General features: G+C 56.4%; 5 protein-coding genes across 6 annotated transcripts in view; 1 reads left to right on the forward strand and 4 right to left on the reverse strand.

Annotated features, from left to right (window-relative positions):
* UBAP2 (ubiquitin associated protein 2) overlaps nucleotides 1-14,257 on the forward strand; it is a 124,643-nt gene that overhangs the window by 87,024 nt on the left and 23,362 nt on the right. The window lies entirely within an intron of this gene.
* On the reverse strand, nucleotides 602-1,218 carry LOC310923232 (interferon-like; the record flags this gene model as incomplete). The annotated part of the gene is made up of 1 exon (XM_083884418.1): nucleotides 602-1,218. The coding sequence occupies one exon, from the start codon at nucleotides 1,216-1,218 to the stop codon at nucleotides 646-648; it is 573 nt and encodes a 190-aa protein (XP_083740544.1). The 3' UTR covers nucleotides 602-645.
* Nucleotides 3,978-5,240, reverse strand: LOC310922327 (interferon-like). Its single transcript, XM_083882798.1, has one exon. It carries the CDS (start codon nucleotides 5,011-5,013, stop codon nucleotides 4,441-4,443), a length of 573 nt encoding a protein of 190 aa, XP_083738924.1. The 5' UTR covers nucleotides 5,014-5,240; the 3' UTR covers nucleotides 3,978-4,440.
* Nucleotides 8,196-8,812, reverse strand: LOC310922465 (interferon-like; the record flags this gene model as incomplete). The annotated part of the gene is made up of 1 exon (XM_083883047.1): nucleotides 8,196-8,812. The coding sequence occupies one exon, from the start codon at nucleotides 8,810-8,812 to the stop codon at nucleotides 8,240-8,242; it is 573 nt and encodes a 190-aa protein (XP_083739173.1). The 3' UTR covers nucleotides 8,196-8,239.
* Nucleotides 11,520-12,842, reverse strand: LOC310923028 (interferon-like). Its single transcript, XM_083884086.1, has one exon. The coding sequence runs from the start codon at nucleotides 12,613-12,615 to the stop codon at nucleotides 12,043-12,045; it is 573 nt and encodes a 190-aa protein (XP_083740212.1). The 5' UTR covers nucleotides 12,616-12,842; the 3' UTR covers nucleotides 11,520-12,042.

Raw genomic sequence — 14,257 nt, forward strand, 5'->3', positions numbered from 1 at the left:
GATTGGATGGATGGATGGATGGATGGATGGATGGATGGATGGATGGATGGATGGATGGAGCAGGGTGTGGGTAAAGCAGATGGGCTGCAGCGTTGCTTTCCAGCCTTTGCGTGGTTTTGTTTTCTGCGCTTTTGGGGTGTTGGCCAGATGCCGGCCGTGTTTTTCGGTAGGGGTTACTGCAGGATCCCGCATGGTCGGTTGGCAAATGAGAAGGGTGGACAGGGGCTGTTTGGAGCAGAGGTTGGGGTAAGCGTTGTGTGCAGGTGGCTTTCCCCCGGCCCAAAGACTGGTTGCCGTGCTAGTGAGATGAGAGGCGGTGGCAAGCGTTTTGTCATTGGTCTTTATTTCCTGTGGCATAAATAAATGAACGCGTAGAAAAATAAATACACGAATAAATAGATGAATAAATAGAAAAATAAATAAATAAATAAATAAGTCTATAAATAAGGAGAGTAATCCTTTGTCCATATGCATAGCATCTGTATCGATGGAGGCGGAGTGGTTGAAGGCTGCGGGTGCCATGTAGTTGTTACAGCCACGTCCGTTGTCGGAGGCTGGGGGAAGGTGAGGTTCGAGGTGGGTTTGCGGCGTAGGTGTGGGAGCGTGGTGGGGCCGTGGGTGTGGGTTGTCGTGGGTGAGTTTGTGCTAGCGGCGCATGGTGCGTGTGAGGTTGTGGAGGTGCTGCAAAGAGGCGTGAGCTTCGAGGCGGACGTGGTCCCAGGCGCAGGCGCTGTGGTTGTGGGCGCGGAGGAAGAGGTGGATGTCGTTGAAGTACTTGTTGATGGTGAGCAGCGGGTTGCGCGGTCCTTTGAAGAGCGTGGCGTCGTCGGGGAGGCATTGCTCGAGGTGGTGGATGTGGTGCTGGAGTTTGTTGAGGAGGTCGTTGCGAGCCTGGGTGGGCCAGTGCTGGCGGGTGCTGTTGGTGCTGAGGGTGTGGAAGAGGCGCTGAAGGATGCGTAGGGCGGCGGCGGCGGCTTGGCGCGGGTGGAGGTTGTTGGGGAGGAGGGTGTCGGGGAAGAAGGGCGGCTCTTGGAGGTGGCAGGGCTGTGTGTGGCTGGGAGCCATGTCCTGGAGGAGGCGGAGTGCGTCGCCGGGGAAGGTGTCGTCGTGTGTCCAGAGCTGTTGGCAGGCGAGGGTGGTGGCGAGAGCGGTGAGGAAGAGCAGGAGGGCCGGGGCGGCGTGCGGCAGGCGCGGCTGTGGGGCTGTGGGCGCAGCCATGGTGGGTCTGTGGGTGCTGTCGGGTGGCGCTGGGCAGGAGCCTGCTGAGGCCCGGTGGTGCTGCCGGTGGTGGTGGTGGTGGTGGTGGCTGTGCTCGGGGTGCTGCCGTGCGTGCGGCTTTGTACGGCGGCAGCTTTCCCTTTGTCGCTTTCTGATTGCTGGGAGTTTCCGCCCGTGGTTTCCATTGTGGGCTGGTGGCCGTGGTGGTCTCGGGGCAGCGTTTAGTTGGGGTGTCGGTGGTTGGGGATTGCGGTGGCAGTGGTGTGCCGGGGGAGAGTGGCAGTGGTGGGTGAACGGGGTTGCGAAAGCGTTGGGTCAGAGGCTGGGGAGGGGTGTTGGGTGTTCCCTTTCACCTGCAGGGCTAGCAGCTGCACTGTGCTGTGCAGCTGAAGTCTCCTTTGTGCCCAAGCTTCGTTTCTTCCCGCAACGTCCGGGTGGTAGCTGTGGTCACTTTTCCTTTTCAGTTTGTGGCTTGCCTGTATTTTCATCTTAGCCACTGTTTTCCTTTTGTGGTTGCAAGGGGGATGCGCAGTGATGTCAGTGGGCCAGGGCTGGGGTTCCCCATTCTGCAGCGAAGGCCCCGGGGCAGTGGCAGTGGCAGTGCACGAAGGAATGTCTGTGGGTGTGAGCCTTGGCGGGCTGAGCGTGCTCTTGCATGCGGGCGCTCCAGCCACTGTATTTGCAAGTGAGGAGGGGTGAGCAGGAAGGCAGGCAGGCAATAAAGGCTTAGTGAAGGAGGAGTAGGAGAAAGGGAAGAGCCTTGCAGTTACTGTCGTGCTTGGTCTGTGTCTGTGGTCCGACGGCCGTAGCCCTGGAGCAAGGGTGTGGTTCTGAGTCGTGTGCCACAGTGGATGAGGCGGCCAGAGAGCGAGACTGTCCCCCATGGAAGAAAGGGTGTTGTGTTTTGGGATTGCCAGAGCCCTGCCCTGTAACAGCGTGTCCTGTTCAGGGCTCTTTAGTCCCTGGGAGGTGTGGAGCTTTTGGAGGGGTGGCTCTGAGAGTCGGAAGGGGACCAGAAGCACATCACTTGTGAGGAAGGCTGATGAGGCTGGGCTTCTTCAGCTGCAGTAGGGAAGACCTGCCGGTAGTTTCAGATGGCGTTAGTTTAAAGCACAAAATCCGGGCAGCGGTGAAGAGGAGTTAGCGGTGTTTTCAGATTTGCATGGGTGTGATATCGCTGGCCTCTCGGGGCCAAAAGCGGGATTGTTCCTATGAGCGGATCAATGGATTTGTAAGGGTCCTGGTTCAGGGCAGATGCGGGAGGAGACTTCCCAAATGGGTGCCTCTAGAAGGCAGATTCAAGCGTCCCCTCTGCCAGCTGGTTTGGGAGAAGATTTCTTTGGAGAAGAGTGGGAAAAAGCCTGTTTGTTTAAGAAGCAGAGTATTCACAAGCATAAAGATGAATGATATAAAACCATAAAACCCCTCGGTGTTCCGAAGAGGCGGGAAGAGTTCAGAAAGTCCTTGTTGTGGCGTGAGGCTTAGCTGGCTCAGTATCTTGTGGGTCCTCCTTGCACTGGAAAATGCCATGTCCCAGGCTCCGGTGGGCCACAGATGCGAGCTCCTGGTGTTTTTTCTGGGCTTTCGGTCCCGAGCAGGGTGGTCCGTTGCAAGAAGAAGAGAAAGACGCAGTCTGGGGAACTTCTGTGTCTCAGCTAGCTGAAAGCTAACGAGAAGCAAAGGAGGGCTCTCTCCCGCTTGTCCGTCCGTGCCGCAGACAAGCGCAGTCAGTGTGAAGGATGCGGAGGAGTGAATGCGGTTTCCGAAAACAAACTGCGCGCTTCTTTCCCCCCTCACCCCCCGCCCCGCCTTCGCTCTCGGAATCAGTTTTAGAGTTGGTATTGACTTAATATCCAGTACAAGCAGAACAAACGGTTGGGGAGACAAGCATCATAAAGTCACCCTAGGGCAGAAAGTTTAAGACTTTTGTGGAAGACGGGCTGTTGAGACGAGCAGGTGGTTGTAGCCTTGTGTGTCAGTGAGCTCCAGCCACACTGCCAAAGTCGTGAGAGGCAAGTGCTGGGAGCCTTGCAATGAGGAATGAAGAGCCCAAGGGTACTGGAGGGATAGGATGAGGTTTGAGACCATGTAAGAAACGTGAATATGTGGAAGTCCATAGGACCTGATGAGATTCATCTGCGAGTCCTGAGGCAACTCTGACGTGGAGTTGCTGGGCCAACATGGATCATTTTTGAGATACGGTGTCTGTCAAGTGAAGGGTCCATATGACTTGAAGAAGGTCCATATGACCCCTGTTTTTACAAAGGGAGAAGCAGAAGAGTGTGGGAACTACAGAGGAGACAATCTGCCCTTCCTTCCTGCCAGGTAGGAAGATGAGGCTACTTCTCCTTGTAAGAGACGCTCTGCTAAGGCCCGCGGAAAGCAAAGAGATTGGTAACACGGCTTTCCAAAGAGGAAAATTGCCTTTTGCAACTGCCAGTTGGCAGTTTTGGGGAGAGTCTATGGTTAGGGCTACACAGCACTGGTACGTAAGGGCAGAGTAAGTGACCTTGTGTGCCTGGGCTTGTGCGGAGTGTTTGACAGTGTCCCGCACGACATTCTTGTGTGTAAGTCGCAGGGCCAAGGATTGGATGGATGGATGGATGGATGGATGGATGGATGGATGGATGGATGGAGCAGGGTGTGGGTAAAGCAGATGGGCTGCAGCGTTGCTTTCCAGCCTTTGCGTGGTTTTGTTTTCTGCGCTTTTGGGGTGTTGGCCAGATGCCGGCCGTGTTTTTCGGTAGGGGTTACTGCAGGATCCCGCATGGTCGGTTGGCAAATGAGAAGGGTGGACAGGGGCTGTTTGGAGCAGAGGTTGGGGTAAGCGTTGTGTGCAGGTGGCTTTCCCCCGGCCCAAAGACTGGTTGCCGTGCTAGTGAGATGAGAGGCGGTGGCAAGCGTTTTGTCATTGGTCTTTATTTCCTGTGGCATAAATAAATGAACGCGTAGAAAAATAAATACACGAATAAATAGATGAATAAATAGAAAAATAAATAAATAAATAAATAAGTCTATAAATAAGGAGAGTAATCCTTTGTCCATATGCATAGCATCTGTATCGATGGAGGCGGAGTGGTTGAAGGCTGCGGGTGCCATGCAGTTGTTACAGCCACGTCCGTTGTCGGAGGCTGGGGGAAGGTGAGGTTCGAGGTGGGTTTGCGGCGTAGGTGTGGGAGCGTGGTGGGGCCGTGGGTGTGGGTTGTCGTGGGTGAGTTTGTGCTAGCGGCGCATGGTGCGTGTGAGGTTGTGGAGGTGCTGCAAAGAGGCGTGAGCTTCGAGGCGGACGTGGTCCCAGGCGCAGGCGCTGTGGTTGTGGGCGCGGAGGAAGAGGTGGATGTCGTTGAAGTACTTGTTGATGGTGAGCAGCGGGTTGCGCGGTCCTTTGAAGAGCGTGGCGTCGTCGGGGAGGCATTGCTCGAGGTGGTGGATGTGGTGCTGGAGTTTGTTGAGGAGGTCGTTGCGAGCCTGGGTGGGCCAGTGCTGGCGGGTGCTGTTGGTGCTGAGGGTGTGGAAGAGGCGCTGAAGGATGCGTAGGGCGGCGGCGGCGGCTTGGCGCGGGTGGAGGTTGTTGGGGAGGAGGGTGTCGGGGAAGAAGGGCGGCTCTTGGAGGTGGCAGGGCTGTGTGTGGCTGGGAGCCATGTCCTGGAGGAGGCGGAGTGCGTCGCCGGGGAAGGTGTCGTCGTGTGTCCAGAGCTGTTGGCAGGCGAGGGTGGTGGCGAGAGCGGTGAGGAAGAGCAGGAGGGCCGGGGCGGCGTGCGGCAGGCGCGGCTGTGGGGCTGTGGGCGCAGCCATGGTGGGTCTGTGGGTGCTGTCGGGTGGTGCTGGGCAGGAGCCTGCTGAGGCCCGGTGGTGCTGCCGGTGGTGGTGGTGGTGGTGGTGGCTGTGCTCGGGGTGCTGCCGTGCGTGCGGCTTTGTACGGCGGCAGCTTTCCCTTTGTCGCTTTCTGATTGCTGGGAGTTTCCGCCCGTGGTTTCCATTGTGGGCTGGTGGCCGTGGTGGTCTCGGGGCAGCGTTTAGTTGGGGTGTCGGTGGTTGGGGATTGCGGTGGCAGTGGTGTGCCGGGGGAGAGTGGCAGTGGTGGGTGAACGGGGTTGCGAAAGCGTTGGGTCAGAGGCTGGGGAGGGGTGTTGGGTGTTCCCTTTCACCTGCAGGGCTAGCAGCTGCACTGTGCTGTGCAGCTGAAGTCTCCTTTGTGCCCAAGCTTCGTTTCTTCCCGCAACGTCCGGGTGGTAGCTGTGGTCACTTTTCCTTTTCAGTTTGTGGCTTGCCTGTATTTTCATCTTAGCCACTGTTTTCCTTTTGTGGTTGCAAGGGGGATGCGCAGTGATGTCAGTGGGCCAGGGCTGGGGTTCCCCATTCTGCAGCGAAGGCCCCGGGGCAGTGGCAGTGGCAGTGCACGAAGGAATGTCTGTGGGTGTGAGCCTTGGCGGGCTGAGCGTGCTCTTGCATGCGGGCGCTCCAGCCACTGTATTTGCAAGTGAGGAGGGGTGAGCAGGAAGGCAGGCAGGCAATAAAGGCTTAGTGAAGGAGGAGTAGGAGAAAGGGAAGAGCCTTGCAGTTACTGTCGTGCTTGGTCTGTGTCTGTGGTCCGACGGCCGTAGCCCTGGAGCAAGGGTGTGGTTCTGAGTCGTGTGCCACAGTGGATGAGGCGGCCAGAGAGCGAGACTGTCCCCCATGGAAGAAAGGGTGTTGTGTTTTGGGATTGCCAGAGCCCTGCCCTGTAACAGCGTGTCCTGTTCAGGGCTCTTTAGTCCCTGGGAGGTGTGGAGCTTTTGGAGGGGTGGCTCTGAGAGTCGGAAGGGGACCAGAAGCACATCACTTGTGAGGAAGGCTGATGAGGCTGGGCTTCTTCAGCTGCAGTAGGGAAGACCTGCCGGTAGTTTCAGATGGCGTTAGTTTAAAGCACAAAATCCGGGCAGCGGTGAAGAGGAGTTAGCGGTGTTTTCAGATTTGCATGGGTGTGATATCGCTGGCCTCTCGGGGCCAAAAGCGGGATTGTTCCTATGAGCGGATCAATGGATTTGTAAGGGTCCTGGTTCAGGGCAGATGCGGGAGGAGACTTCCCAAATGGGTGCCTCTAGAAGGCAGATTCAAGCGTCCCCTCTGCCAGCTGGTTTGGGAGAAGATTTCTTTGGAGAAGAGTGGGAAAAAGCCTGTTTGTTTAAGAAGCAGAGTATTCACAAGCATAAAGATGAATGATATAAAACCATAAAACCCCTCGGTGTTCCGAAGAGGCGGGAAGAGTTCAGAAAGTCCTTGTTGTGGCGTGAGGCTTAGCTGGCTCAGTATCTTGTGGGTCCTCCTTGCACTGGAAAATGCCATGTCCCAGGCTCCGGTGGGCCACAGATGCGAGCTCCTGGTGTTTTTTCTGGGCTTTCGGTCCCGAGCAGGGTGGTCCGTTGCAAGAAGAAGAGAAAGACGCAGTCTGGGGAACTTCTGTGTCTCAGCTAGCTGAAAGCTAACGAGAAGCAAAGGAGGGCTCTCTCCCGCTTGTCCGTCCGTGCCGCAGACAAGCGCAGTCAGTGTGAAGGATGCGGAGGAGTGAATGCGGTTTCCGAAAACAAACTGCGCGCTTCTTTCCCCCCTCACCCCCCGCCCCGCCTTCGCTCTCGGAATCAGTTTTAGAGTTGGTATTGACTTAATATCCAGTACAAGCAGAACAAACGGTTGGGGAGACAAGCATCATAAAGTCACCCTAGGGCAGAAAGTTTAAGACTTTTGTGGAAGACGGGCTGTTGAGACGAGCAGGTGGTTGTAGCCTTGTGTGTCAGTGAGCTCCAGCCACACTGCCAAAGTCGTGAGAGGCAAGTGCTGGGAGCCTTGCAATGAGGAATGAAGAGCCCAAGGGTACTGGAGGGATAGGATGAGGTTTGAGACCATGTAAGAAACGTGAATATGTGGAAGTCCATAGGACCTGATGAGATTCATCTGCGAGTCCTGAGGCAACTCTGACGTGGAGTTGCTGGGCCAACATGGATCATTTTTGAGATACGGTGTCTGTCAAGTGAAGGGTCCATATGACTTGAAGAAGGTCCATATGACCCCTGTTTTTACAAAGGGAGAAGCAGAAGAGTGTGGGAACTACAGAGGAGACAATCTGCCCTTCCTTCCTGCCAGGTAGGAAGATGAGGCTACTTCTCCTTGTAAGAGACGCTCTGCTAAGGCCCGCGGAAAGCAAAGAGATTGGTAACACGGCTTTCCAAAGAGGAAAATTGCCTTTTGCAACTGCCAGTTGGCAGTTTTGGGGAGAGTCTATGGTTAGGGCTACACAGCACTGGTACGTAAGGGCAGAGTAAGTGACCTTGTGTGCCTGGGCTTGTGCGGAGTGTTTGACAGTGTCCCGCACGACATTCTTGTGTGTAAGTCGCAGGGCCAAGGATTGGATGGATGGATGGATGGATGGATGGATGGATGGATGGATGGATGGATGGAGCAGGGTGTGGGTAAAGCAGATGGGCTGCAGCGGTGCTTTCCAGCCTTTGCGTGGTTTTGTTTTCTGCGCTTTTGGGGTGTTGGCCAGATGCCGGCCGTGTTTTTCGGTAGGGGTTACTGCAGGATCCCGCATGGTCGGTTGGCAAATGAGAAGGGTGGACAGGGGCTGTTTGGAGCAGAGGTTGGGGTAAGCGTTGTGTGCAGGTGGCTTTCCCCCGGCCCAAAGACTGGTTGCCGTGCTAGTGAGATGAGAGGCGGTGGCAAGCGTTTTGTCATTGGTCTTTATTTCCTGTGGCATAAATAAATGAACGCGTAGAAAAATAAATACACGAATAAATAGATGAATAAATAGAAAAATAAATAAATAAATAAATAAGTCTATAAATAAGGAGAGTAATCCTTTGTCCATATGCATAGCATCTGTATCGATGGAGGCGGAGTGGTTGAAGGCTGCGGGTGCCATGTAGTTGTTACAGCCACGTCCGTTGTCGGAGGCTGGGGGAAGGTGAGGTTCGAGGTGGGTTTGCGGCGTAGGTGTGGGAGCGTGGTGGGGCCGTGGGTGTGGGTTGTCGTGGGTGAGTTTGTGCTAGCGGCGCATGGTGCGTGTGAGGTTGTGGAGGTGCTGCAAAGAGGCGTGAGCTTCGAGGCGGACGTGGTCCCAGGCGCAGGCGCTGTGGTTGTGGGCGCGGAGGAAGAGGTGGATGTCGTTGAAGTACTTGTTGATGGTGAGCAGCGGGTTGCGCGGTCCTTTGAAGAGCGTGGCGTCGTCGGGGAGGCATTGCTCGAGGTGGTGGATGTGGTGCTGGAGTTTGTTGAGGAGGTCGTTGCGAGCCTGGGTGGGCCAGTGCTGGCGGGTGCTGTTGGTGCTGAGGGTGTGGAAGAGGCGCTGAAGGATGCGTAGGGCGGCGGCGGCGGCTTGGCGCGGGTGGAGGTTGTTGGGGAGGAGGGTGTCGGGGAAGAAGGGCGGCTCTTGGAGGTGGCAGGGCTGTGTGTGGCTGGGAGCCATGTCCTGGAGGAGGCGGAGTGCGTCGCCGGGGAAGGTGTCGTCGTGTGTCCAGAGCTGTTGGCAGGCGAGGGTGGTGGCGAGAGCGGTGAGGAAGAGCAGGAGGGCCGGGGCGGCGTGCGGCAGGCGCGGCTGTGGGGCTGTGGGCGCAGCCATGGTGGGTCTGTGGGTGCTGTCGGGTGGCGCTGGGCAGGAGCCTGCTGAGGCCCGGTGGTGCTGCCGGTGGTGGTGGTGGTGGTGGTGGCTGTGCTCGGGGTGCTGCCGTGCGTGCGGCTTTGTACGGCGGCAGCTTTCCCTTTGTCGCTTTCTGATTGCTGGGAGTTTCCGCCCGTGGTTTCCATTGTGGGCTGGTGGCCGTGGTGGTCTCGGGGCAGCGTTTAGTTGGGGTGTCGGTGGTTGGGGATTGCGGTGGCAGTGGTGTGCCGGGGGAGAGTGGCAGTGGTGGGTGAACGGGGTTGCGAAAGCGTTGGGTCAGAGGCTGGGGAGGGGTGTTGGGTGTTCCCTTTCACCTGCAGGGCTAGCAGCTGCACTGTGCTGTGCAGCTGAAGTCTCCTTTGTGCCCAAGCTTCGTTTCTTCCCGCAACGTCCGGGTGGTAGCTGTGGTCACTTTTCCTTTTCAGTTTGTGGCTTGCCTGTATTTTCATCTTAGCCACTGTTTTCCTTTTGTGGTTGCAAGGGGGATGCGCAGTGATGTCAGTGGGCCAGGGCTGGGGTTCCCCATTCTGCAGCGAAGGCCCCGGGGCAGTGGCAGTGGCAGTGCACGAAGGAATGTCTGTGGGTGTGAGCCTTGGCGGGCTGAGCGTGCTCTTGCATGCGGGCGCTCCAGCCACTGTATTTGCAAGTGAGGAGGGGTGAGCAGGAAGGCAGGCAGGCAATAAAGGCTTAGTGAAGGAGGAGTAGGAGAAAGGGAAGAGCCTTGCAGTTACTGTCGTGCTTGGTCTGTGTCTGTGGTCCGACGGCCGTAGCCCTGGAGCAAGGGTGTGGTTCTGAGTCGTGTGCCACAGTGGATGAGGCGGCCAGAGAGCGAGACTGTCCCCCATGGAAGAAAGGGTGTTGTGTTTTGGGATTGCCAGAGCCCTGCCCTGTAACAGCGTGTCCTGTTCAGGGCTCTTTAGTCCCTGGGAGGTGTGGAGCTTTTGGAGGGGTGGCTCTGAGAGTCGGAAGGGGACCAGAAGCACATCACTTGTGAGGAAGGCTGATGAGGCTGGGCTTCTTCAGCTGCAGTAGGGAAGACCTGCCGGTAGTTTCAGATGGCGTTAGTTTAAAGCACAAAATCCGGGCAGCGGTGAAGAGGAGTTAGCGGTGTTTTCAGATTTGCATGGGTGTGATATCGCTGGCCTCTCGGGGCCAAAAGCGGGATTGTTCCTATGAGCGGATCAATGGATTTGTAAGGGTCCTGGTTCAGGGCAGATGCGGGAGGAGACTTCCCAAATGGGTGCCTCTAGAAGGCAGATTCAAGCGTCCCCTCTGCCAGCTGGTTTGGGAGAAGATTTCTTTGGAGAAGAGTGGGAAAAAGCCTGTTTGTTTAAGAAGCAGAGTATTCACAAGCATAAAGATGAATGATATAAAACCATAAAACCCCTCGGTGTTCCGAAGAGGCGGGAAGAGTTCAGAAAGTCCTTGTTGTGGCGTGAGGCTTAGCTGGCTCAGTATCTTGTGGGTCCTCCTTGCACTGGAAAATGCCATGTCCCAGGCTCCGGTGGGCCACAGATGCGAGCTCCTGGTGTTTTTTCTGGGCTTTCGGTCCCGAGCAGGGTGGTCCGTTGCAAGAAGAAGAGAAAGACGCAGTCTGGGGAACTTCTGTGTCTCAGCTAGCTGAAAGCTAACGAGAAGCAAAGGAGGGCTCTCTCCCGCTTGTCCGTCCGTGCCGCAGACAAGCGCAGTCAGTGTGAAGGATGCGGAGGAGTGAATGCGGTTTCCGAAAACAAACTGCGCGCTTCTTTCCCCCCTCACCCCCCGCCCCGCCTTCGCTCTCGGAATCAGTTTTAGAGTTGGTATTGACTTAATATCCAGTACAAGCAGAACAAACGGTTGGGGAGACAAGCATCATAAAGTCACCCTAGGGCAGAAAGTTTAAGACTTTTGTGGAAGACGGGCTGTTGAGACGAGCAGGTGGTTGTAGCCTTGTGTGTCAGTGAGCTCCAGCCACACTGCCAAAGTCGTGAGAGGCAAGTGCTGGGAGCCTTGCAATGAGGAATGAAGAGCCCAAGGGTACTGGAGGGATAGGATGAGGTTTGAGACCATGTAAGAAACGTGAATATGTGGAAGTCCATAGGACCTGATGAGATTCATCTGCGAGTCCTGAGGCAACTCTGACGTGGAGTTGCTGGGCCAACATGGATCATTTTTGAGATACGGTGTCTGTCAAGTGAAGGGTCCATATGACTTGAAGAAGGTCCATATGACCCCTGTTTTTACAAAGGGAGAAGCAGAAGAGTGTGGGAACTACAGAGGAGACAATCTGCCCTTCCTTCCTGCCAGGTAGGAAGATGAGGCTACTTCTCCTTGTAAGAGACGCTCTGCTAAGGCCCGCGGAAAGCAAAGAGATTGGTAACACGGCTTTCCAAAGAGGAAAATTGCCTTTTGCAACTGCCAGTTGGCAGTTTTGGGGAGAGTCTATGGTTAGGGCTACACAGCACTGGTACGTAAGGGCAGAGTAAGTGACCTTGTGTGCCTGGGCTTGTGCGGAGTGTTTGACAGTGTCCCGCACGACATTCTTGTGTGTAAGTCGCAGGGCCAAGGATTGGATGGATGGATGGATGGATGGATGGATGGATGGATGGATGGATGGATGGATGGAGCAGGGTGTGGGTAAAGCAGATGGGCTGCAGCGGTGCTTTCCAGCCTTTGCGTGGTTTTGTTTTCTGCGCTTTTGGGGTGTTGGCCAGATGCCGGCCGTGTTTTTCGGTAGGGGTTACTGCAGGATCCCGCATGGTCGGTTGGCAAATGAGAAGGGTGGACAGGGGCTGTTTGGAGCAGAGGTTGGGGTAAGCGTTGTGTGCAGGTGGCTTTCCCCCGGCCCAAAGACTGGTTGCCGTGCTAGTGAGATGAGAGGCGGTGGCAAGCGTTTTGTCATTGGTCTTTATTTCCTGTGGCATAAATAAATGAACGCGTAGAAAAATAAATACACGAATAAATAGATGAATAAATAGAAAAATAAATAAATAAATAAATAAGTCTATAAATAAGGAGAGTAATCCTTTGTCCATATGCATAGCATCTGTATCGATGGAGGCGGAGTGGTTGAAGGCTGCGGGTGCCATGCAGTTGTTACAGCCACGTCCGTTGTCGGAGGCTGGGGGAAGGTGAGGTTCGAGGTGGGTTTGCGGCGTAGGTGTGGGAGCGTGGTGGGGCCGTGGGTGTGGGTTGTCGTGGGTGAGTTTGTGCTAGCGGCGCATGGTGCGTGTGAGGTTGTGGAGGTGCTGCAAAGAGGCGTGAGCTTCGAGGCGGACGTGGTCCCAGGCGCAGGCGCTGTGGTTGTGGGCGCGGAGGAAGAGGTGGATGTCGTTGAAGTACTTGTTGATGGTGAGCAGCGGGTTGCGCGGTCCTTTGAAGAGCGTGGCGTCGTCGGGGAGGCATTGCTCGAGGTGGTGGATGTGGTGCTGGAGTTTGTTGAGGAGGTCGTTGCGAGCCTGGGTGGGCCAGTGCTGGCGGGTGCTGTTGGTGCTGAGGGTGTGGAAGAGGCGCTGAAGGATGCGTAGGGCGGCGGCGGCGGCTTGGCGCGGGTGGAGGTTGTTGGGGAGGAGGGTGTCGGGGAAGAAGGGCGGCTCTTGGAGGTGGCAGGGCTGTGTGTGGCTGGGAGCCATGTCCTGGAGGAGGCGGAGTGCGTCGCCGGGGAAGGTGTCGTCGTGTGTCCAGAGCTGTTGGCAGGCGAGGGTGGTGGCGAGAGCGGTGAGGAAGAGCAGGAGGGCCGGGGCGGCGTGCGGCAGGCGCGGCTGTGGGGCTGTGGGCGCAGCCATGGTGGGTCTGTGGGTGCTGTCGGGTGGTGCTGGGCAGGAGCCTGCTGAGGCCCGGTGGTGCTGCCGGTGGTGGTGGTGGTGGTGGTGGCTGTGCTCGGGGTGCTGCCGTGCGTGCGGCTTTGTACGGCGGCAGCTTTCCCTTTGTCGCTTTCTGATTGCTGGGAGTTTCCGCCCGTGGTTTCCATTGTGGGCTGGTGGCCGTGGTGGTCTCGGGGCAGCGTTTAGTTGGGGTGTCGGTGGTTGGGGATTGCGGTGGCAGTGGTGTGCCGGGGGAGAGTGGCAGTGGTGGGTGAACGGGGTTGCGAAAGCGTTGGGTCAGAGGCTGGGGAGGGGTGTTGGGTGTTCCCTTTCACCTGCAGGGCTAGCAGCTGCACTGTGCTGTGCAGCTGAAGTCTCCTTTGTGCCCAAGCTTCGTTTCTTCCCGCAACGTCCGGGTGGTAGCTGTGGTCACTTTTCCTTTTCAGTTTGTGGCTTGCCTGTATTTTCATCTTAGCCACTGTTTTCCTTTTGTGGTTGCAAGGGGGATGCGCAGTGATGTCAGTGGGCCAGGGCTGGGGTTCCCCATTCTGCAGCGAAGGCCCCGGGGCAGTGGCAGTGGCAGTGCACGAAGGAATGTCTGTGGGTGTGAGCCTTGGCGGGCTGAGCGTGCTCTTGCATGCGGGCGCTCCAGCCACTGTATTTGCAAGTGAGGAGGGGTGAGCAGGAAGGCAGGCAGGCAATAAAGGCTTAGTGAAGGAGGAGTAGGAGAAAGGGAAGAGCCTTGCAGTTACTGTCGTGCTTGGTCTGTGTCTGTGGTCCGACGGCCGTAGCCCTGGAGCAAGGGTGTGGTTCTGAGTCGTGTGCCACAGTGGATGAGGCGGCCAGAGAGCGAGACTGTCCCCCATGGAAGAAAGGGTGTTGTGTTTTGGGATTGCCAGAGCCCTGCCCTGTAACAGCGTGTCCTGTTCAGGGCTCTTTAGTCCCTGGGAGGTGTGGAGCTTTTGGAGGGGTGGCTCTGAGAGTCGGAAGGGGACCAGAAGCACATCACTTGTGAGGAAGGCTGATGAGGCTGGGCTTCTTCAGCTGCAGTAGGGAAGACCTGCCGGTAGTTTCAGATGGCGTTAGTTTAAAGCACAAAATCCGGGCAGCGGTGAAGAGGAGTTAGCGGTGTTTTCAGATTTGCATGGGTGTGATATCGCTGGCCTCTCGGGGCCAAAAGCGGGATTGTTCCTATGAGCGGATCAATGGATTTGTAAGGGTCCTGGTTCAGGGCAGATGCGGGAGGAGACTTCCCAAATGGGTGCCTCTAGAAGGCAGATTCAAGCGTCCCCTCTGCCAGCTGGTTTGGGAGAAGATTTCTTTGGAGAAGAGTGGGAAAAAGCCTGTTTGTTTAAGAAGCAGAGTATTCACAAGCATAAAGATGAATGATATAAAACCATAAAACCCCTCGGTGTTCCGAAGAGGCGGGAAGAGTTCAGAAAGTCCTTGTTGTGGCGTGAGGCTTAGCTGGCTCAGTATCTTGTGGGTCCTCCTTGCACTGGAAAATGCCATGTCCCAGGCTCCGGTGGGCCACAGATGCGAGCTCCTGGTGTTTTTTCTGGGCTTTCGGTCCCGAGCAGGGTGGTCCGTTGCAAGAAGAAGAGAAAGACGCAGTCTGGGGAAC

The sequence above is a fragment of the Zosterops lateralis genome (genome assembly GCF_965231275.1).
Source record: "Zosterops lateralis genome assembly, chromosome: Z".
Taxonomy (NCBI): domain Eukaryota; kingdom Metazoa; phylum Chordata; class Aves; order Passeriformes; family Zosteropidae; genus Zosterops; species Zosterops lateralis.

Bases quoted from the DNA above. Each gene is read 5' to 3' on its own strand.
- LOC310922327 (XM_083882798.1), bottom strand. From the start codon at position 5,013: ATGGCTGCGCCCACAGCCCCACAGCCGCGCCTGCCGCACGCCGCCCCG.
- LOC310923028 (XM_083884086.1), bottom strand. From the start codon at position 12,615: ATGGCTGCGCCCACAGCCCCACAGCCGCGCCTGCCGCACGCCGCCCCG.